Source organism: Eucyclogobius newberryi, unplaced genomic scaffold, assembly GCF_026437365.1.
Source record: "Eucyclogobius newberryi isolate DKJ021-1_F unplaced genomic scaffold, fEucNew1.0.hap1 SCAF_6, whole genome shotgun sequence".
NCBI lineage: Eukaryota > Metazoa > Chordata > Actinopteri > Gobiiformes > Gobiidae > Eucyclogobius > Eucyclogobius newberryi.
In genome coordinates this window covers 11,542,907-11,568,241 of record NW_027316278.1, presented here as the reverse complement: position 1 = coordinate 11,568,241, position 25,335 = coordinate 11,542,907, and the positions used below count along the sequence as shown (strand labels likewise).

Below are 25,335 nucleotides of genomic sequence, written 5' to 3'. Positions count from 1 at the left end.
TAACTGGAAGGAGGAGACATTGAATCATGCACAAAATCTGGTATTTTCAGAGGTTTGACACAAAAAAGGACAAACAAAGTCACATCTGAAGGAGCCAGAAACGTTCTTATCATTTCATATTGTCAACATAAAGCTTTTGTCACGTGTAGATATTTTATTTGAAGTATTCTCTTACTTAAGTAGGAGTAAAAGTATAGTGTCAGAAAGTTGTTCCAAGAAGTACACTTTCATAAAGTACTAGCCACCTCTGACCTTGAAGAAAAACATTTGAGACAAAAACGATAATAAAATAATAATGTTCAATCAAAGTTATTGGAATTTTTTCTTTCTTGTATTTAAACCTTTTTTTTAATTTTTAGTTGTATTATATTATCGATCACTGCACTCAAATAAACCAGCCCAGGATCAGTGCTAATGCTCTCGAAGACATAAATGAAAATATATACATGTGTGATAAGGCAGAACCAGTGGAACAAAAATGATACTTGAATAAAAACATTATTATGGCTTTTTAAATGTAAATTTGGTAACACTAAACCTTTTGTTCAAAGCTTTTCTCATTGACTCACCGTCCCTGGAAGACTATTTGAACTTATGCAAATCTAGGAAAACTTTATTTTTATTTTGTTCAAAATTTGACCTGCTCAACTTAAAAAAAAAAATGTTGTAACCCAAAAATCCCTGTTTAATTGTTTTTTATAAGAGTAATGCAGTCTGTATTTTGCTGATGAAATAAAAACCCCACAGAAAAGAAAATGTTTAACACAATTTAGTTCCTGTAGTGTCCCGTTTTGCCCAGTAGGTGATGCGCTCCTCCACCACATTTCTGTGACTGTTACAACACTTCCGCTGTGACGTAAAATCATTAGATCAGATTAACAAATTCCATCAATTTCCTTGTTGTGTTCAATACATCTTCCGATTTCACATTTACACAGAATTATGCATATTTTTTAAAACGTGCTCTTCATTATTGTAATGTAATTTGTGCTAATTTACACTCTAATTAAAATTGTAAGACATTATCACACTTTCTCATGAATATTTAACTTCAGTTTCATACGGTCGACTAATCAACTTTGAGAACACATCTGGATAATTACTTTGGTTTTAAGAGCAGTAAAAATAAAGTTTATATCATTCTTCCATTCTTTGTGGATAAATATGAAGCTATATTTATAAAAAATCAGGTTCTAATATAGTATTAGGCTTGTCTTCAGGAGGAAAGTCTTACGTCCAGAGTAAAGTGACAGTTATTTGGTGACAGACAGTAAGAATGAGGAGAGTGTTGTACGAGTTTTTCTTTTTTTTGTCTTTTTACTACAATTTAAAATTTTAGTCTTGATTCTTTTTAGTTGATAATTGTCACATTAACTTAGTCGACCAAATCCATAATCCAGAAACTATCTATTTTATTTCGATCTATTTTTATTGTATGTAATTGTTTCATGATCATACACAGACATGTCCCTTTTATTACCTTCTATTACCGTATTTACCGTTAGTTTTTATTATTTAACCCAACATTTTAGGTCACCAATATATCTACTTTTAATCTGTTTTAGTTGATGAAAATGCATACAATCTTAGTCATAGTTTTAGTCTTTATGATTTTAAATTTAGTTTTAATCAGTAAAAATGGCAATAGTATTTTAATAGACTAAATTAACACTGCTGTGTAGATGTGTAGAAGTAAAACGTGGTTCTAGAAGTTACTCAAAAGTAAAAAAGAATTTGGGTAAACTAAGGGCGTGAGTGTATCTGATTTATAACTTCAACTTCATGTAATTGTAAAGATGAAACATTAAATTATGCACAAAAAAGTGTTTTCAAAGGCTGGACACAAAATGTATTTAGTGACAGAATGAATGTTAAAATGTGTTTTGTTTGTCCAGTCAGAGAGCTGTATTCTGAATACTTAGAGAACTTTCACAGTAAATTACATTAAGAAAACACAGGTTAAAACAGCTTTTTGTTTTTGTTTTACAGTTTATGCTGCATTTTTTGTATAAGCTGAGGGAAAACTTGTACACACACTCACTATAAAAGCTGCATTTTCTATTTTCCTCCTTAATTCTGTGATGTTTGAAGTCTAAATTTTATGATCCAAAAGCACAACGCGCTCCTCTAATTTTATTAAAGTAACTGTATTCTGAACAACAACACAAGAAAAATAACCTGAATACAGTTACTCTAAATTAGTATTAGGAACATGTATTTTCGGACACATTTAAATATTTTAATATTGTCAACATACGCTTTTGTCACTTGTAGATTTACACACCAACACTGAACCAAAACTGTTACTTCTAGATAAACATGACTGAAGTAGGAGGAGTAAAAGTGTCTGAAAACTTTACTCTGAAGTACAACGTCTGAAGAATACTGTCTGTTGTACATGTAACTGAGAGTACTGTCCCTGGAATAGAAACAAAGAAGCCAGAGATTGACTGTGGGCAGTGTGTTTTTGACCCCCTGTACTACTATAATACTACACTACTACACTAACACACGACTCCTACTTCATCCAAGGCACAGACGTAAGCAGAACGCGGCCGTCGTTACTCACGGGCCGGCGACGGGCCACGTCAGGCAGATGTGTGCAGTCAGCGTCTTCTGCCGCACGACTTTTCTCCAGAGGATCCCAAACCGACAACAAAACATTTCACACTGGAACAGCCTCCGTTTAGACCACCGGTTCTCAAACTGGGGGAAAGCATCTTGTGATTTTAGACATCCTTTTTGATTATCTTATGGTTCATAGTATTTTCATGTGAGGTTTATGACACGTTTAGGCCTGGTTTTGTGCTACATTAGACCTGTTTTATTTGTACAGCCCTGTTTAATCCATTTGTTTTCTCCAGATTTTAGTCTTGGAATAGAATTGCTTTAGATCTAGTTTGTTTCTGTTTTGTCCATATGGCCCTTGGTGCTGGTGTGCTGGTGTAGACCCACTGACGCCGCAGATCGGTTAGTTTACTCCAGATTCTTCTAGTTTCAGGTGTTTGAAGCTGGTTTGGTCTGAGTTTAAGTTTGCGTTCACACTTGGACATCGACATTGGAACTGAAGAATGTGGGCGAAGAGTTTATTCCTAGTAAAGAAACAAAAGACAGTTTGTTCCAGTTTAGTCCCCCATCCAAACACTAACCAGCCCCAGCCCTGCTTAGCTTCTGAGATTAGGACCAGACCAGGTCGAGAACTGGACCAGGGCCAAACTAGAGTGAGAACTAGACCAGGAACAGACCAGAGCGTGAACAAAACCAGGACCAGACCAGGATGAAAATTGGACCAGGACCAGACCAGGACGAGAACTGGACCGGGACAAGACCAGAGCGTGAACAAAACCAGAACCAGACCAAGACGAGAACTAGACCAGGACCAAACCAGGACGAGAACTAGACCAGGACCAAACCAGGACCAGACCAGGGCGAGAACTAGACCAGGACCAGACCAAGACGAGAACTAGACCAGGACAAGACCAAGACGAGAACTAGACCAGGACCAAACCAGGACGAGAACTAGACCAGGACCAAACCAGGACGAGAACTAGACCAGGACCAAACCAGGACCAGACCAAGACGAGAACTGGACCAGAGCGAGAACAAGCCAGGACTGGTACTAAGACCGGGACAAGACTGGGACAAGACCGAGACAAGACCGAGACAAGACCGGGACAAGACCGGGACAAGACCGAGACAAGACCGGGACAAGACCAGGCCAGAAGACTTTATTCAACAGGACACTGCAGCGTGAAGCGAGACTGAGGAAGGACAAACCGTGGAGCCTGCACACGTTTAAGGTTTATTTAACTCCAGTGTGACAAAGCAGATGGAAAACACTGACGTAAATACACAAAAATATAACAGTAAGTTTGAAGTAAGAGTGACGTTCATTCACAAACAACATGGAAATATCAATTGAAATTATGAGCTGATGAACCACAGCAAGTATTGCACAAATCAATTCAACATACCATCAAAAGAATACAGATAAATGAGCATTATTTAGCATTACATATAACGTGCTAGTTTTCAAAGTGTCTACTAAAGAGGAACAGCCCATTTCACTTTCATTCATTCATTTCACGTCAAGGTGGTTATATTTTATTACTCAAACATAAGAGCAGCTATAAATCCCATTCAACACATCATTTAGAGATAATAACCTACACTATTGCACGTATATTTAAATATCAACTGCATTTCCACAACTGATTAAACCAAACGCAATGCACTCAACAATATACCACAAGCTCCTGACGGCTAAAACATTAAAAGCACAGCAGTCTTTTGTGTTCTGTTGAGACGGCCGTTGGTGTTAAACGTTGGAGACAAACTAATGTGTAATAATTATGCATCGCTTTCACCGCTCCGCCATTATCCAGGACGGACACAAGGTCAGAGAGGACTGCGCACTTTGTGGAGTGAGTTTTGGGGTTAAGAGCGTACGCGAAAGACTGATTGAGCCCGTGATATCGCTCGTTCATCACACAGGCCCCACAGACAATAGCAACCTTTTCGGCGCAGGATATGGTGGGTGTTCGGTCCCACCTGGGTCCCCGCTGGGGCCTCGCTGCTCCATATTTCTGTGGCGTTACTAGAACACCGTGTTCCCTCCGCCACAGCGGCGCAAAATGCCTGCTATTAAAAACGCCACGCTGCTTCGTCTGGTCTTTTTTGGATGAGACTGTTGTGTCCTGTGACGAGGGAGACCAAAGAGAGTTAAATACTTTGGAGTTCATGTACGTTAGAGTTCATGTATACTTGTGATGCAGCGGTGGAAAGTAACATGAGTAAAAGTACTGCACTTCTGTAGTTATCTGTACTTTAAAGTTCATGTGACACATTAGACTACACTTTTCAGTAAAACTGCCATTTTGGTGATGTTTATACAATGTCACTTCCTGGTTTGACATAGGTAGAGGTAATTCCACAACGGTTACCTAGCAACCAGATTGTAAACAAAGGCCAAAGTCCATTTAAGTCATACAATAGTTATGATTTTATAAATAATTACACCTGTCATAAAAAGGTGTATGTTTTCTCTGCTCTTTTGATGGAATGGCGCTTTTTGATGACATCACAGAGGTGGAGCTATTCTGTTTTAGAAATACTTCCTGCAATTTTCAACGTTTATTTGTATGATAATTATTTACCACAGAGACTATTTCACCAAACATCATAGTTAGAAAAACATGTGAACTTGACTGAAATGTAGAAAGAACTTTTCATATTGTTTGAGGTGTTATCCAAAATACATGGATTATTTTTATACTATATTATTTTGCAGTGGTGGAAAGTAAAAGTACTGCACTTCTTAAAATGTTCAGGTTTCTGTACTTCACTTGCTACATTTGAAGAAAGATGACCAACCAGCAAAAACAACAGTAATAAAATGAGAAAAGAGGTGAAAAGAGTCAAATAAATAGATAAAATGCTTTAGAAAATAAACAAAATGCATTAAAAAAATCAAATGCATAAAAAACTATAAAATAGAATGCATTAAAAAGCAATAAAAGAAAATGCATAAAAACAATACAAACATAAGAAAATGCATTAAAAATAATCCCAAAAAAATTCATAAAAAACAATGAAATAGAGTGCATTAAAGACAATAAAATAATATGCATAAAAAGAATAAAAATGCATTAAAAATAACAAAAATAAAATGTAGAAAAACAATACAAATATAATAAAATGCTTTAAAAATAACAGTAAAATAAAATTCACTAAAAAATAATACAATCGAGAAAAAAAAAGAGTCAAAAATCACACACTTCTTCCACCGCTGACGGTTTTGTTCCCCTGTGTCATAAGTTTGAACCTCTAGTGTAAATATATCTTCTCATTTGCTGTTGTGCTGTTTTATTAATAAAAAACCTGTGAGCTACAAAATAAAATCAAGCGTTTCCCTGATAAGTCTAATTGCAGTTCGCACCTTGGCACCAGGTGTGGGCGAAAAGGCAAAAATAACATTTGACACCACTTTTAAGCAAAATCTCTTAATTGGGTGGAATCGGACCAACATTACAGATATTTATGCCACTTAGATGCTCCCCGGAGTCAAAGTAAATAAAATTGTCTGCCGTACATCACCTGCATCTGCCATTTCATCCAATTAAACGGGGATAATTACTCCAGCTAATGCCACTGTAACACCAATGTATCCACAGAAATGCCATCACTGACAACAGGGCCATTTTGTGTGGTATTAAAGAGATTAACACTGCCGCAAAATCATCAAAGAAATGTGTCTTTCTTCCTCTGCAGCGACACCGCGTTCATCTGCAAAGTTATTCATCAGCAAAACCAAAGTAGAAGTGCGGATTTGATCGATGCACCGGACGCTGCTCCTGCTTTTACCGTATTTTCCGGACTATAAGTCGCACCTTTTTTCATAGTTTTGGCCGGGTTGCGACTTATACTTATATTTATACTTATATACTCCGGAGCGACTTATATGTGATTTTATTTGTTATTTTCACACTTGCAACCGCATTTCATTCTCCAGTGCGACTTATATGTTTTTTTTCTTCTCTATTATGCATTTTTTGTCTGCGACTTATACTCCGGAAAATACAGTAACTCTTTCGACAAATTAAATTCTCAAACGAACTAAAGAAAAACTTTAGAATGAGCCATAGACACACAATGGAGAAAAAAAAGATTAAATCGCATCTGGACTTGAAAATAGACTAATTTCACAGACAATTAACCCTTCTTTACGTTGGATGCCACCCATTTATTTTCTAATTTTATTCTTCACTTATCTAATGTGCTCCTGGTCCCGTTTGTTGTTTTATGTTTGTAAAAAAACAAAAAAAAACAAAGACAAGACTAGAAGAATAAAACAAGGAGATAGCTACAGGTTCAGCATCTCTAAAAGAACACAACTTACCTTCTTTTCTTTCATCCTCAGAACTGACCACTATTATGTCAGCGTTCATGATATTAAAATATCTTAAACTCTTAACATTGTAAAAGGATTTTACACTCTCAAACTTACTGTACGCTTAAGTGCTGTTCTAGCCTACCACCCTCACACTTTAGCTTAAAAAAAGAGGCATAGATACAAAGAGTTTATAAATGTTTAAAAGTAAATAACTAATCAATTAACAAAAATCAATCAATCATTAAAGTGCCTATGGCAGGTTTGACCACTCATTGAACTAAAATGCAGTTAAAAATTATTACATTTTTATTAAAGAATAGCTCATTTTTTAGGTTTTATAATTTCACTTTCTGGTTGTACTTGATGACATCACAACAACGTAAAGACCTGTCAAAGGCACTTTCACATTAACTATCCTTAAGCCTTATCCTAATCCTTGTAAATGGTTAGTTTGTTTGTCTTTGATTGATAAATAGTTATAAAGGATGTGCCTTTTTGTAATTTTAATGCATCTTTTTGTGAGTTTAGTGCATTTTTTGTGGGATTAATGGATTTTTTTGTGATTTTAATGCATCTTTTTGTGATTTTAATGCATTTTTTTCTTGTTGTGTGAAGCACTTTGAAATGCCTTGTGTACGATTTGTGCTCTACAAATAAACTTGCCTTATCCTAAAGTGACACTAACATTGATACTAACACCATTTTACCTTTGTGAACCTTTTCCCTTTCTCCCGATCCATCCCTTGTAACCATGAGTTGGTACAGTCGGTTCAGAAGCGAATTAGAGGGTTTAATATTCAAGCCATAAAAGCACACATTTAGTCATCATTCAAGATTCCTCTTAACGACTTATAGAAACTTTAAACGTGCCAGTAGCTGTCGTGCAAACACCACCAGCCTGATGCATCACCGTCTTTCCAGTTGTATTTGAATCTCGCGTTGGAGCGTCGCCCTAGAGCCACAAATAAAATGCAATAAGCAAAACTTTTAATAATCCACCCTTCCCTTTTCCTCTCAGGTGTTTGTGCGCAGCGGAGGAATATGTCAGTGTCCCCCGAGGAGCTAAAAATATGAATCACGCCAGTGTTATTGTCTAGCTCGGGCTGGTTTTCATGAGGGCACATCAACCAGAACAGGCGTGCGGTGCAAAGTGGATTAAACGCGGGTTTTTGATGATGCGTACGTGCGAGTATTGATGAACGTCATGGCAGAAGACGACATCAGAGCTGGAAAAGTCTTACGAGTGTCGTCGTGTCAGCGGAACTTCATTTAGAGGCGAAGGATATTGACGGAAATCAATATATCAATGTGTTTTTGGAGTTTACCGATGACGATATTGTGTCAATCCAACAGAAATGTGTTAAAACATGTCTTTAAATGCATTCATGGAGGTTTAATTGTCAGAAGAATGTGAAATGTCTGTCAAATGAATCAGAAAAAGTGCAGGAATAGCACATTTTACTCATTTCACAGTTTACAACATGACTTTTCTTTTGGCATGTTTACTTTTAATCAGCTCTTTTTGTTGCATTTTTTTTGCTATAAATGATACTCTCGATATTAAATTTTTGCACTTTTTCAAATCAGAGCTGCAATTTGACCAGAAGAAGCTGAAGTGAAGCCGTTTGAGGATCCTGGTGGAGCACAAAGAGTGTTTCCTTCAAATAACGTGTAATTTACACATTTTCCGTGTCATTTTCATACAATTGCGCCTCAATTTGAGTTATAAAACGTATTATTTCAGCTCATGGCATGTTTTGGAACCTGTGTATGGACCAGTTTACGATTGATTAGTGGTAACTAAGTTGTTGCAGCCCAACTTCAAAACAACATTCACGATATTCTCTACATTTCGACATATTGCCCACCTCTAACTCCACGTGTTGTTTTACTTCTGCCAACAGGATATTCTACATTTCTGTGATTATTTTCCTGATTTGTCGATTATTTGCACGTTTTGATTTTTAAATACATTCTTAACCCGATAATGGTTGAAACGCAGTGATCGAAAGCTTCTAAAAAGAGAATACTTACGAATAAAGCGACGAGTTCATTTGCAGAAACAGATGAAAAAGTTTTCCACGGCTCACAAATGACTCTTTGTGCAGCAGTTTTCAGTTCAAGTGCAGCGCAAATTAACTTTACTGTCAATATTTATGTGTAGAAATTGGTTTCAGAAAGAAAAATGAAAAACTTTGTCGCAAACTTTCAAAACGGAGAGATATGTTGAGGAAATTGTATTGATTTAGTGATAAAAAGATGAAATTATGTTTTGTTTTTGACATTTTTGATGAATAATCGATTGAATAATGTCTCTGTGTTTGATATAAACGCGCTCCGTCACAGACTTTGACCTTTTTAATTTAAATCCAGGCTCAAAACATATTTATTTGCAGTTTTTTGTTTACTCTGATGAATGTATTTTATTATGATTTTACACACTTTGTACTTGATTGGAAAGCATTTTGGTCACTGTGTGTCGTAAAGGGCTCTATAAATACACTTGATTGATTGATTGATTGATTGATTGATAAAGGTCTTGTGGTGGGTTTTTCCATCTTTCCATCCATTTTCTACCGCTTGTTCCCTTTCGGGGTCGCGACTTCGGGCCTTAGGCGGGGTACACACTATTACAATTATAAACTAGTCACATTATTCAGATTCATGCAGACTTGGGTCACTCGCGACAACTACACTACAATATCAAACAGTACTAATATTAACACTGTCATTTATTGCTTTTATTTATTCTATTCTTCATTATTTAACCAGGAAAGTCCCACTGACATTCAGAACCTCGTCTTCAGCTATAGTTCTCTCATCACAAATATGTTCCAAAATAATTGATTTGTACCTACAATTTGAACGATTCTAACATTTACAAAGCATGAAATCGCTAAATGTTGTAGAAAACATGCAATTTATTCCCTCCCAAATGTCAAATTAAAGCGAGAATAAATGACCAAGACCTAAATGAAAGATGCTGTATAATAATAATTTTAAATGTCTGTTTCCTGTTGTGTGTTAATAATGTTTTCAATAAATGAACTCAATAACCAATACAACTTAACACTTTTCATTGTTTTGACAGTTCATCATGTATATTTTTTTATATTTCTTCTAGATTTCATCAGGCTGGAACACTGACACAAACAAAATCAAGTAATTCCATAATTTGACGCCAGAATCTTTTCATTGTCGTCTGAATTTGAGTGTAAACTGTATTTATTAACATTGCCCTTGAAGTTGTAGACATTATGCAGCCGATTGAAATGTTTTTGTGTGAGTCTCTGTCGTACTCTGAACAGTACAAGTATTAAACGAAGCACAAAAGTAAAAGACACATCGAAAAGTGTTTAAGTAAAAACAGCTGCTGAAAATTTTGAAAATTGATTCAGACATTTCTGTTGAACAAAAATCTGTTATTTTCACCATTTTTGACGTAGTTCTCAAAATCTGTCTGAAATACTTTTACTTCTCTCTCTAAAAGCACATTTTTAAACATGTACTGCATTACTTTTACTTGAGTAGATCATTTTCATTGTACAAAACTACTTCTTTTACATTCTAGGTCCCTAATTTTCAACGATTGCACATTGAAAGAATGTCCAATTTGAGTAAACAAAAGATAAACTGAATAATTTACCATTATATTGTAATGGTATATTATTGTTGTAGTGCCCAGAGCCAACTTCTAACCCGAAAAGGAAATCCAAAACCGTCATTGTTGCTAAATTGACTGGCATGAATTACATTTTCTCCGTTTTATACCACATTTTTCTCATAAAATATGTGATTTGGTATAATCTTAGTTGGTAGTGTGCTGCAGAATCAAAAAGAAAAAAAAAAAGTTGAAAAACACTGTATTAAGACAAATGGAGAATTGCATGGCGATTCTAGTGTTCCTTTTCACACCGGCAGGGGGCGCCGCAGGCGGGCTGTTCTCACCACAGGAATGAGGCTTTTTCTCCCCCCTCTCCACACACACACACACACACACACACACACACACACACACACACACACACACACACACACACACACACACACACACACACACACACACACACACACACACACACACACACACGCTTTATTAGAATAGACAAGTGAAACATCTGCTGGAGGAGAATCTGCGGTCTGGCTCGAAATCGATGCGAATCAATAGAAGAGAAGCTCAAAAGTGGCTCTTTGTGCCCAAACGCGTCTGTTAAGTGCAAGTGTGGGCAATACACATCGTGGATTTGAGAATGCACAAGGAAAAATGTGCAGTTCTTGTAAAAACCAGCAGAAATTCTTGAACATTTTGACCATTTAAAAAGTCTGTATAAGTGTCTAAGTGTCTAAGTGGCATGAATTATACTAAAACAAAGATTATTCTATTCTAATTAATGTAACAACTTTTGAATCTGGACTAAAATCAGTTCTGTTTAGCTGTGTACATGACTTAAAGTGTTTAATCTGCACGTTTCTCTTTTAAAGTAAATGTTATACAAATTATTCATGTTTTCATGTGTTTGTTTTTGTCATTTTAACGCATTTCTCTTTCCTTTCACTTTGAATTACTTTGTGTTTACGGATTGTGCTCTACAAACAAACAAACAAACAAACAAACAAACAGTGCACCATAAAAACATACTTTCACTTATATACAATCATTGTTCTAAAATGTAAACATGTACTATACACGCATAATGTGAGTAAATGCGCAAAACTCTGACATGTCCTTTCCATTTAAACGTGAATAAATTGGTTATTTCTGTGTATTTATGTCAAGATTGGGCGGTGAATCGTGCATTTGCCACGTGGGTGACAAAACAAAAGCCAGCTTACACTTCATACTTGTGTTAAACGCTGAAGAAAGTCCCGTTACCCACGGCACAGGCTCGTGCGGCACTCTTTGCGCCTTCCTCTCTCATAAACACGCGCTAAAAAAAAGGAGGCTTGGCTAATTTCCCTGAACTCTACGCTAATCCACACATCATCTCCTTCCAACCCCCCTTTTCTTTTTTCTTTTTTTTTTTCCTACCCAGACGCAATCGATCAACCCTCGGCTTTGCGTCAGTATTGATAACTTTGCCAGAGCGAAATCAAGTGCAATTGTCCAGTTAATGTGGCGGAGGCGCGTGCGGATCCCGTCGCTCGCCTTCACTACTTTTTTTTTTGGGCAGCCTCTTTGACACTTTCCCCTCTTTTTTTTTTTTTTTTGTAGTCTTCTCGTTGTTGTGTTAAAACCTCTTACTTCTGTGGCGTCCCTCGCGCACGCAAAAAAACAACAACAACAACATGCCGGCAGCAGCAGACTTGTCAAACACATCTGCGGACTTTGTGTCGGGAAGGAGCCGCTACTTGTTTCTTGAAGTAGGACCTGCTTAAACAAGGGGGAATCCAGCCCACATATTTATTGCAGCCGCTGAAAAAAAAAAAAAAATCTCCTCAATATCCCCCAAGATGGCCGCCGATGTAGGATCGATGTTTCAATATTGGAAGAAATTTGATCTACGGCGGCTCCAGGTTAGTGCTTTTACCCACCTCCGTCGGTCCGGCGTCGTGGCGGAACGTCTGCTCCGTGCGCCGGGCTGCGTGCGGGGCCGTTTCGGCGCGTTTTGGGGCGAACGGGAGCCGCGTTTGCATCGATAGTTATTAGAAATTGATCCCTGTACTGGCTTTGTTCAGTTCACTCATTGATCAGAGCGACCGCGGAGCCTGCACAGCCCCGGCGCCGCTCCGGCATCAGCACCGCGGACAGCACTGCTCCGATCGCGCCGCAGCCTTTTCGCCCGCTTCTCGCACTTCGCGCACCGCCGCCAGCACCGCCGGTTCCGCGCTAGGGAAACTTTTAATGCGGCGGCTCGTGGACGTGTGGGCTGCTGGAACTTTTTTTCCCCCCGTGTGTGTGTTTTTTGATGCGGTTTAGCGCGTTGAGGTGGAGAGCTCCTCCAGCTGCATTCCCCGTGCGCAGAGAAAAGCACGTTATTTATCGAAAGTAAGTTTTGATTCGCGGCGAGGAAAGTTTGATGTGCCGTGTTTGTCCTAAGGGGGCGATTCGCACATGATCGCGGTGTTTGCGAGCGGAGCGTGGACTATTGACGTGATTGTGCACTGTTTTGACTGCGTGGCTGCGAGCGCGCGAGGGCTACGGACGGTGTCACGGGCGCATAATGTCTGCGCTTAAGTGAACGCGCGTGGAGGCGACGGCAGGTGAGCGGGTTCTGTTTGTAACGGCCGCCCTTAACCGTGTAACGCATTAGCCTAAATGTCAAGTCAGCTTAAACAGCAGCGGGGCTCAAAGTTGTCTCTCTGAAGCACAGCCGCGGACGGGTCGCAATGGCGTGTCCTGCTTCACACCAATGTTGTCATGAAAAGGCTAAACCGCTGCTCTCCTCCAGTGTCCGCCGAGCACCGAGCACCCCCGCCTCTGCTCCTGCTCAAGCCGCATAAGGGCTGCTGCTGCGCGGCCGGCCAGAGGAAGGGGAAGGGGGGGGGGGTGTAATTGTATTCCCCGCTAATGTTTGTAAATCAGGCTGTGCTGGCGCAAGGGCACCGTCTGCGCCGCCTGATTGATGTTCTGTAACATAAGAAATGACAGGAGCAGGCAGTCCACGGCAGTCCGGGTCCTGCGCGCTGGAAAAGCCCGGCGAGGAGCACAAATGAGATCTGGTGGCCGCGGCATGTGGCGCGGTGCTCTCGCGTGTCTTCGCGGGTCGTGTGCTGTTTGCTCCGGGCCGGCTCCATCCTCAACATAAAGGCTTATTATGCGTGTTGTTCCGCGGTGGAGAGGGGAACACAGAGCAGCGTTGTGGCTTTTGATGTGCGCTTTCAAGGTTTTCTTTACGGAGCAGCTGAAGCTGAACTGCCCCTCCAGGATGAAGAGCCATTACCCAGTGTCAGGGCGGTGACGTAGAGGGCTTAGAATAAAGATGGTTAGCGGCGAGTCAGTGGCCAGCATAACGCGCACGAGCCCACTGTAGGGAAATCAAACCTTAATGTAGGCTATTGAGTGGCCCCTGCATTCCTTTGAATTCACCCCACAGGCTTATGTAAAATAAATTAGGTCGATATTGGGATTTATTGCAATATGTGTTTGCTGGCTGGGCAATATATCGAAATGTAGATACTATCGTGAGTGTTGTTTTGAAGATATGCACAAATTTGAATATTGAGTTTATCGTTCAAAGTAGAAAATGCCACAAAAGAGCTGATTTAAAATGGAAATAAAAACTAAAGTTATGTGAAACTTTCAAAAAAGAGTAGCAGCTGATATTTCTGCTATTTTGACACAATAGTTAAACAATTATGCTCATGCCTTAAGTTAGTAGTCAAAGTCAAAATAAAAGATAAACAGAATAAATCAATGTTAATTTCGATTAAATAAGGAAAATCCCAGAATGGTGATACAGTACATTTTTGTAAGATTTAGGACCTTAATGTCATTACCTTATCGATTATCTGCAATATATTGTGCAACCCTATTATAAATGTCTTTAAATATTCTCTATGTCTAGGGAAATATCCTGTTAAACCTATTTAAAGGTAAACCTAGCATGTACACCGCAACAAGCGCAGAGCCAATTTTTCTTTTTTAAAAGGTGTTTATTGTTTCGTTCTGATATTGGTCACAGCATTTCTGCCATTAAAGGGAAATTAATTAGTTTGCTTGTTATGCTTTTAATGACTTTTCCCAAAAAATCTCAAAACACACTCTGAAAATCAAGCCAAAAACGATTGTGTATCTCGTTATATCATCAGTCCAAGTGAACCTCCTCAAAACTGCATGTCGCCGAGGTCCGGGAGCAGCTGAGATGAGCGTGTCGAGGGCGTCCGGAAATGACAGAACTTTGCCAAATATAATCACAAAAGTATGATCTACATTGACATATGGAATGCACACGCCGCTCAGTGCATCAATCAACTTGACTTATCATTTGTATTAGGGCTGTAACAGTTAGAGTTGCACAGTTTCAATGCTTTTTAACCAATAGTTGGAGCCTTTGGCGATCAATAGTTGTTAATCGGTGACGTCAATGCCATGCGAGTCACAATTAGACCATGTAAAGCCAAAGCAGTGACAGTGACTTTGAACTGTGCAAAACCAGCTGAATAAAAGCTCATATAAACGCTGTTTCGACACACTGTTGTAGTTATTATGGATAAAGCTCTGTTTATTCAAGAGGCATGTTGTAAAGTGGCTAAAGTTACCTTAGCATGTGCAGGTAAAAGACTGATCATTTTCCATCTGATGCAAAAGCAAAATAATCCAGACTGTTTTCTTCGCTAATGTAAAATCCATGTTAAATAAACCATATTTGATTAATATTAGTCCATGAACACACATAATCAGGCAGATTTGCTCAGTCTTTATCAGATAAATCCACTGTTTTGGAGTTTCAGTAAACTTTTTTCACTCCAAGTGAGGCTTCACAGTGGTATGAGGCACATGAGCGCCATCTGGCTGCGCAATTGATTTCTCTTTGGAATTACAGAAGGCAAAATGAAACGTGCCAGTTAATCGGGCATAATATCTTCACTGGGTTAAGCACCTAGTGACAGTTAATTGGTTAACCACGAACACCCCGAGTAACAATTAATCGTCCAATCGAGACTAGTCGACCATTAAAAAAACATCTTAGTAGCTTTTTCGTAAATGTTATATGGACTATACAGATAAGAATACAAAAATACCTTTTATAACAAAGACAGTGGCGTTATTACACCAACATTTTCAAGATTTTCCTCAACAATTCACTTTATTCTCAAACATTCTCTGTCTAAAAGTCTTCAGTCACCAAATTTAAACTTTTATTAGGTTACAAATGTATTTGAAGTCTCAATGTACAATAAAAATAATAGTTTGACTTGAATTAATAAAAAAATCATCGCTGACTAGCCGACTAGTAAAATAATCCTAGTGATACGATGTATATTAGATGAAAACCAACTATTTTATGCAGAAAGTGGCGTTTATTGCTGCAAATCACACCAAAATGTTCTTAAGAAACACGTGTATTTTGACGGACATGTAACGAGACGACGCGCCATAAACGTTTAGACACAACACCGTTCATTAGCCTTACACTTAAAGACACCGTTTTCTTTAGGTTTGCCATCAGAACACTTCCTCGTCCCCGCTGATCTCTCGTTAAGCGCAGCGCATTTCTTGACACTCTCCTTTGCAATCATTTCCAATCTAAAGTGCTCGCCCAGCTGCATGGGGTCAACGATTATTTGACATGTGACACTAATATGTTCCAACTCTCCGTCACTCGCGAAACGTCCGCTGTTGGATCAGATAAATGTGCAGATTTGATGCCATAACAATTGTCAGTGGAGTGGATGATATTGTGGTTTTGGGGGATGTTTGTTCTCAGTAGAATAGTTAAAGGGCACGGTTTAAGCTGTAAACGAGGCGGAATCAAAGAAAAAATGAACTTGGTTGAACATGTTGAAGTACAAGTGGTTAGTTCTGGTTCAGCTGTGGGAAATTAAATGTAATAATTTGGATTTAGTTCTGGGTTGAGTCCGTTTCATAATACATTTTGTTCTCGTTAAGTTCAGGTTAATCACAGATCTAACTACGATTTGTATCTAGGGTTGTGCCAAAATATCAAAAATACTTATATAATTCGTGATCCGAGGTAGCACTGGTCCCCCCTGAAATCTGATCACACAAAGAATTGCATTTTTAGACGAAAAATGTAGTATTTCTTATTCACTCTTTTATCCAAGAAAACATCTAAATGATGTGATGTGACATTGTGACGTTGTGATGTGACGTGACTGTGATGTTTTTGTCACAGTAACTTTATTTACCGTATTTTCGTATATATAAGTTTTACCTTATTATATAAGTTGCACCTTTTTTCATAGTTTTGACCGGGATGCAACTTATACTTATATCTATATGTATATACTTATACTCTGGAGCGACTTATATGTGATATTATTTGTTATTTTCACACTTGTAACCGCATTTCATACTCCAGTGCGACTTACATATGTTTTTTTCTTCTCTATAATGCATTTTTTGGCTGGTGCGACTTATACTCAGGTGCGACTTATAATCCGCAAAATACTGTAGTTATTCAGAAAGTTTGACTCCGTACAGCTGGTCACAAACTTTAGATTAAATAAAACGTGTTGGACAATGGGAGTTCAAGAAAAGGACGGATTTCACTGTTATTTGGTCGAACAATCGCAAATAAACCTAAAACTATGTTGTTGTTTTCTTTAAACATAACACATTTGCTAGCGTGACATCTCTGTACCACACTCCTCGGCTACTGCCTCGTTGAGTACTTCAGTCACACCATTCAGGGCTCCGTTTCCTTGTTGTCCCCGCCGCCGCCGCCGAGCATGTAGTTTTTGTCCGTGTTACAGGATGAATAATTCTCCTCACCTCGGGACGGCCTGGTTTGGAGGGGGGAGACTGACCTTGGCTCCTGCTGGCGTTAGGTCGCTCGCCCGTTGCTGTGGTAATCATTCACTCGGGCCAGATGGCATTTCCGTGGGCGAGCTGCGAAAGGACGGGTCACGGTGTGTCCTGCCAGGCCCAAAAACAACTCCAATGAGAGAGCGAGAGGAGGAAGCAAAGTGGGAGAGAAGTGAGACAGTGAAGTGCGGGCGAATTAGGCTAATATTATCAGCTGAAAATTGCACGTAGTTCATTTATCACGCTTTCTTATTTTACCTTAACATGCCCTTTAAGACTGCACGGAAGGGAATTATAAAGAGGGCATCAAAGCAAGTTTTTATATTGTTCTTTGGGGAAATTTGGTTTGGCAATAGCAGCAGGTTTAAGCGACTTGAGTTGTGGTTTCTGATCCGATTGAAATGTAAATCAGTTGTCAGTTAAAAGAAATACATTCACTTGGCCTTTCAGTTATATATTTGAATCAACTGACGATTGTTGTGGTAATCGATTAATCTGTCATTTTTTCCCCGATGATTTGTAGTTGTTTGGACCGCGAAAGGCCCGTGAACACAATATTTTGACCCAATTTGACCAAGATGAAGCTAAAGAGATGCCGCTGGAGAACGTTTTCTTCGAGATTAACGCTAATTTCACAAGTTTCTAGCGTCAAATTCATAGACTCTTTCAATGGCGTCCACGTATAGTGCAGAAAACGATTATTCGATCACTATGAGTTGACGATCAGTTACGATTCATCGATTTGCTTGTTTCCGCCCTAATTTCCGATCCAAATACTCAGATCTTGCCTGCTTTTAAGTCGCCTGGCAAAAAGTCCCCCCCGAAAAACAGACACATCAAAGCCACGGAGCAGTACTTTTTCAAACGCCTCTCTTCCAAAGTTTGAGCCTTTTTTTTTTTTTTTCATCGTCGCCGGCAAACTCGCAAACTCCAATCCTTCTGTTGTGTCGTTCAGATGTCGCAATGCTGGGCTCATAGGGCGAAATAGCGCTTTATTTGTCGCCTCGTTTCCACACGTTGCTGCGGTCGTAGCGGCTGGGCCTTTTTAGATCAGGAACAAAAGCTTGTGATTGTACTACATTTAGCATGACTCAGTTACTCGGGTGTCAGCTCTAATCCACACAGCATTGCCAAACAGTGAAATTGCTTTGCTTCAGCCTGTGAGCCTGGCTGCCTTCTCCCTGCCAGCCCGAGCCGGTGCCAGTTTCGCTCACACACACACACACACACACACACAAACACACACAAACACAAACGCACACAGAAACGCACACGCACACACGCTACGAGCCCGCGACGTCAAATTGGCTGTGAAAATTGGTCCGTGTCCCTGCGTTTCATTCATGCTTTCACATATTTGTTTGCTGATATTGGTAATGTGGCACGGCTCTGAGTAATCGCATTGTGACATGAATGAGCCCGTCTGTGTACTGTTTCTGCTGACATGATTGAACGCTTCGAGACGCCTAAACGTGACCCATAGTCGAGATGTGACGCTTTTGTTTCGGCGGCGTTGCTCGCGCTGAACTGCGGGTGCGACGGTGTGAAGACGATGCTGCCGTTGTGTCCTTGAGCGAACGCCTCGTCTTTGTATGTACCCGTGTGTGGTGTGTGACTGTGGTGTTCAGCGCGGTGCAGATTGACAACATGACACGGGGCGTTTTATCAATGATTTATTTTATTTCATTTGAGTGATTTATTTTTTGATAGGGACAAGTATACTTTAAAAATGTGGCTACTAAAACCTTTTCATTTATTTGCTATGTCTGTCCCTAGAAGAGCTTTTACAAGTTACAAGTCCGAAGCTTCAATAATAAAGTTTGGATAAATTCTAAACTTGGGCAGTGCAGTTTTCATCAGATTAAGATCCAATCGTATTAAATTACCAGTGATCAGATCGAGCGGTCTACAGCTAATCCTCTGTCAGTGAAATTCTTGGGCCATGTAACTTTTACTGATGTTGGTGTCTGTCACCATGGAGATGTTGCTTTGTCTGGGATGTTCAATTCAATTTATTTTGTAGAGCCCAAAAACACTTGCCTCGCAGGGCTTTCCATTTTCCAATTGTTGATTTTACTAGTCGAAAGTTAGAAAATCAAACAATGAAACAGTCAACAATAGAGAAGCAAGTTAACCAACATTCACAAGAAGTGTAACCACAGATGCTCCACCGTATGGTATTAAATCGTATAAGATTTAAGACTGGACAGTTGTGTGAAATGGAGAGAGTGAGGAGAGAGACATTCGGCAAATGGTTGAGGCTGGTAATCGAGCCCCCGATGCCGATGGCAGCAACCACACATGTGTATTGTCTTCAACCATTGCACCACCGCATGATATTAAACTATATTAATATTAAATGCATTTGTTCAATTACAGGTGTTTTTATTGTTCAATGTTCCCTTTAAAGGCGCTGTGCCCGATCATAAAAAACAGAACTAGTTCTCTTATTCACAGCAATGAATTTTAAAGTTCACGTCGCGGCAAGAGCAAGTGTTGCATTCACTGTAAAGCTAACAGCAACTAGCATGCTAACAGCGCACTTCCTGCTTTGCAGAGAATAAATAATAATATATATTTAATATATTCTGATTCTGATTCTGATAATAATATATCTATAATTAGAAAGAGCAAAGAGCTTTTAATTCATTACATGTAAAAACAGGTAAAACGGTTTGAGAAACATACCCTCTTACTGCTTGCGGTCTCACAGACCTGACCTGTAACATCACCTTGTGGCATTTCCTGGTTCATAGAAAGTGTATTGCCAATACTGTGGAACATTCCAGACGATGCGATGATATCTGGAGAAATGGAGACGTTTGCGAGCTCTTCATCGGAAAACACTTACTAAAAGTCTGTCTTGTTTATGTTCGTTAGATCAATAACGTGCACCTTAATTCATTCTAAATAATCATGCTCAATAAACTAAACTAATGATTGTTCAAGAAATAGCTATAAGAAATAACTTCATTTTTTGCCACGGTATATATTAAACTCTAAACCTATTTCCAATCACGATTAACAGTCTGAATTCAGTCATTAGAAGTCGTGCAGATAAAAGAGAAGTGGAGAAGAGTAGTGGAACCGACTTGAGGACATAAGCTGTTTAACCTCGGCGTGTAGCTTTAGTGGTAGAGACTTCAAAGCGGCGGCGGCGGAGCTGGAATGACAAATGTGTGTATGAGGAAGAGCGAGGCCGTCAGTAATGTCAGCTTAATCACTTTGACCTTCCCTCAAGTAGATTTCCATACCTATCCAATCATTTAGCTCAGCCTCCATGTTTGCCGGCTCCTCTACGTAATGTATGTGTGTGTGCGTCTTTGATAAGGCCATGTCTGATGATGTTACTGTCTACAGCAATTTCAGATGAGGAGCTGTGATGACGCCAGGAAAAGGTTCAGGGAAATTGCATAAAGAATTACGATTAGCGCTGAAGACGTTCTCTACTTTGGTTGCATTTCTTAGCAGAGGTCTCCCCATGTTTTGCAGAAAAGAGCTGTTGCAAATACCCTGCGTACAGCCGCTTGACTCTATTTGGTTTCGATATAGTGTGGATTCAGATGTCAGCGTGTCAAATTAGTGGTCGTGGTCTGTCGTGGGGGAAGTTCTCCGTTGATTCAATGGGAAACACAACTTTTTTCCTCTTCTAATACGTTTCCTAGTGAATTTGATGTATTTTAAGCACTAATTCAATTCAAGTCGAGTCACAACTGAGTCTTAGTGGAAGTTGACGTTGCGTTACCCCAGGAAAATAACTGGATGGTTCTGTAGATGTTGATTGCAGCAGGCGGCGCTAGCATCGCGCTAGCATTTAGCCCACAGCTAACTTTAGCATGCTTGGATGCAAATGTGGGCAGTTCGACAACTTTATTCTTTTTTGTGTCTGTATTTGGCACGGTAAATGTACAAAAGTCTGCATTTGGTCTTGTAGTTGTTGAACAATGAGTGTCAGAGCTGCTGAAGCACTTTGAATTGCCTTGTGTACAAATTGTGCTCTTCAAATAGCCTTGCCTAGCCTAGCCTAGCTTGTTTGTCAGGCTAACCAAACATGCTTCTTGCTTACGGGACTTCTTAAATGTTCGGTATTTTGTGGTGCCAAAGCCTTAAGCTTAAAGGCGACATGTAACGCAAACTCAACCTGAATGATCTTTTGACCTTGTTATAACGATGTTTCCTCATCATTTACTCAAAGTTGTATTTTGATTCCCGCAGGTTTGCTCAGAAAATTCCTGTTTCACCTACCCCCTACTTGCTTTTATTCAAAAAAACGTACTCTCCAAATCAGGAGTAAGGCTCAGGAATATTGCGTATCAATTTGTTAACAATAAAACCAAGTAAACGCTTGCTACTGAGAACCGCTTCCCATTTCTATTACAAGCCGTTTAAACCAATATGCACTTTACAATGAACAAAATGTTAGATAATCGTCCATTTTTGCTATAGTTTATCACTAAATACTAGAAAAAAAGGCATAATAAGTCGTACACTAGTTGTGAAAAAATATATTATCAAACATTAAGAAAGTGCAAAAAACTGTGAACGTTAAGCTTGCACTGGCTTGTGGGAAAAACGACTCTGGTTTAGTGATACTATTCTTGAAAAGATGGATTTCATCAAGTTGCTAAAGATGCAGAACTCTTAAACCAGATTAGCCTCAAACTGCTCACTTTTTATTGAAATACATTGTGTACTAGATAGTTTCTTTTATACATTAAGGTTGCCATGGGGTTTGGGCAGCTCTTTTCTCACGCACTGATCACCAATGATAAACGAGCAGCCATTGAATTATCCGTTATTTGCCGCTTATGGTCTGGATTGACATTATTCCGCAGATACGTTTTTTCTTCATCCTCTAATGAGCGTTTGTTATTGGTGTTATTCAGGGGCCCAGCTGTTTAATAATTAGGCAACCTGATATAAGCGGGAAATATAACAGAAGCGTTATATTAAGTGTTAACGTACTCTCTAACGAGTCCAAATGTGGGGATCTTACTGTTGTCCAAATTGTCTTAATGGCTGCGCTTTTGTCGCATAGAAATTTGGTTTGTGAGTGATGATCTACTCTTGTTTACATCTGCATTCTATACATTTATGGTCATCAAACAATAGTTCTGCTTTATTACTCAACACTGTTTCGCTCTGTTACTGTTGCCCTTTCTTCTAGTTCCTATGTTCCTAAATGTTAACTGCGACTCCGCTTCGTCGTCGACAAAGAACCGCCAAAGGTAAGTGCCAATGCTGTAACAATTCCCGGCTTTTCTTCTCGCATGAGTCGAATCTTTTAAACGATAGGACGGCGTTCGACTAATTGGACGGCGTTTGTTGCAATCTGCCTGTAAAATGTCTAAAATGTGAACACGGCGTGAGCTGAAAGCGCTTGGCCCTACTTGACAGAGACGAACACTCTGGATTTCTCATACCTTCCCGCAGCATATTCCCGCGCCCCTAGGCTGGCGCAATTGCTTTTGTAGGAGTAAATAACGGCTTTAACAAAACTTCAGGGACACATTAGTGCGCCGGAGGAGGGTTGCCTGGTTTTGTGGTGGTGGTGGTGGTGGGTTCCTCCCTCTCAGCCAGCAGTGTCCGGTGGGGAGCGCTAATGGCTTTGGGGCTCGGTTACAAAGACAGGCGGTACAAAAAAAAAGAAGAAGCGTTATCTACTTGCGATAACGCACTTGAATGAAAAATCTTGATTTGCGTCGTTGAGGTGTACCTTTTGGATCTGTCTGGCAGTGAAGTAGGAAAATTGCGCTGGAAACAACAACAAAAACAAAGGAAAGCGAAACAAACACAAGAGCGATTGGTCGTCAAATCAGAATCTGCAATGATTTTGAGTGAAATGGATTGAAACCTGCATGAAAAATCTTAGAAAATGAAGCCTTAATCAGTAGAAAATAAATAAATGGTGCTGCCCGGTGGTCTAGTGGTTAAAGCACAGCATAGCCGGAGTGTCGCGAGTTCAAATCCTAACCCCGACAATTTACTGCATGTCCTCCCTTCTCTCTTATCCCCCATTTCACACTTTCATCACCTGTCTAATAAAGCCAACAAAAATGCAGTCAGATTGGATTCATAAAAAAGTAAAATGGGTTGAAATAACATGTCTTTTTTTCTGGGGTGAAAGAAACTACGCACAGCGCCTTGAAGCGTTTTTTCTTTTCTACAGCGTGCGTCCTCCTCAGTGAGTCTGTATCGAGCAGAGTGCCTCTACATTGGCCTTGGCTTTATTTGTTTTGACTGTCTTGATGCCGCAGCAGACGTGTATCGAGCACTGGTCCTTTCTTGTTCATTTTAGCAGCTTTACAATGAATCCCCTCGCCCTCGCTCTCCATCGGCCAAACCATTATGTCTCAGCTGTCTGTGGCGGTCCCTCATGCGCCGTTTTTCCATTCCTCGTCTGTCTATATTGAGCCGGGAAGACGCAAAGGAGAGGTAGATCACATTGCGGTGTTAAAAAGTGGAGTGTTTGTGAAGGGAGGCTTCTCTGTCCAGTCCTGCTGTTATATTTAGAGAGTATATTTTGTTGTATTTGTGCTCACGGTTGTAGCGCGAAATGATGCACCCTGGGTATAAATCTTGGGGGGCCCTCATTACATGCTTTCTGTTCATGGGTTTGAAGTGTCTATGATGAGTTGGACTGCTCACTGAACTAAAATGCAGTTAAGATATTTGAAACGTAGCTAAAAATCAGAATACAGGTAACACATTTTTTTTGGTTACTTCCTGGTTGCAATTTATGACATCACACTAAGAAATTACCCAGCAGCCACTGGACCCAAACTCTTCTATAAAACTAAATGAAAGCACCTTCATTTTGTTGAATTATTGTTTAGCGGGTGAAAAAAGTTGTTTATTTTGTGTAAATTATGCAAACAAAGGAGTGTTCCTGGTGTGATGTCACTTCCTGTCATCTTCTACAGATTTAAAAAAAAACTTTTCTCCTCAAATAGCTACTGGATTGGTGTGAAACTATCATTTATATTTAAAACAGGTATATATATAATGCACCAAGTAAAGTCAAAATTAGACAATCCTAAAATCCCGATCCTAATTTGTAATTATTCTGATCTATTTTGACTCCTTGCCATGGGCCCCAGGTGAACAAGAACACCCTTTACCCTTGTTTATCAGCCCCAAACCTTATTGTTCCGGCTGATATTGAATGACCGATAAGTCGATATTTAATCACGGTGATGGGCCTACGTATCGCCACGGTACACAAACTTTCAAACAGACAAGTTTTCCAAAATCGCGTGACGACTAAGGCAAAAAAAATGCTCCCGGCGTTTTCATGGTTGCTGCGTGCGTCTGTTCTCGTTGGCTGGTCGCTGTGAAGTGAAGGGTTTTTTCCGGGCCCGCTGCACTTGTGAGATGGATGCCTCACTAACCCTGTACACAGACCGTCTACGGGGATCTCACCGCTCTCATTACGTGCCACTGCGACCGTGTTACCGGGCCACTCATTTGTCCTCATTTAAGCGGGACGAGGGCTAGACCGGGGCAGGACCACCTATCCGCGGCCCACGGAGGATTAAAACGCCATTTGTTATGACCAAGCAGGTGCGTTCGTATTCATCAAAAATATTATCAGAGGAGCGAATTGCCCTACGGAGACAATAAAGTGTACCTTGACTTTAATGTTACTATTAGATTATTCTGTGAACATGAGATTTTTTTTTTTTTTACAAAATTTGACCCACATGAAGCTAAACTGATGTAGCTTGAGGACATATTTACTGACAAAACAGATTCTTCATCAAAAACACAACTTTCTTATGTCATTTGGGTGTATTTCTTGCTTTGTCATAAATGTCTTCTCTCAGAAAATAAGGACTGACACTAAAAAACCCCAAAACAAAACGAATAATCTGGCATAAAACCTAATAGTTAATTTATTTATGTCTGCAAAAAGCCCCTGAATTTGAGATTTAACACATCTTGACACAGAAGTTGCAGCAGCTTGAGGACATTTTGATTAAATATACAGTTAGAATAGTGTTTCCTCTATAAA

The 25,335-nt window shown here is 39.5% G+C and overlaps 1 protein-coding gene across 1 annotated transcript in view; it reads left to right on the top strand.

Annotated features, from left to right (window-relative positions):
• The first annotated feature begins 12,181 nt into the window (after positions 1-12,181).
• The window catches only part of cux2b (cut-like homeobox 2b), a 193,888-nt gene continuing 180,734 nt past the window's right edge, over positions 12,182-25,335 (top strand). Inside the window, exon 1 of the mRNA XM_072432485.1 lies at positions 12,182-12,406. Within this exon, the coding sequence (XP_072288586.1) occupies positions 12,344-12,406 (63 nt within the window). The 5' untranslated portion in view covers positions 12,182-12,343. The remainder of the gene's footprint in view (positions 12,407-25,335) is intronic.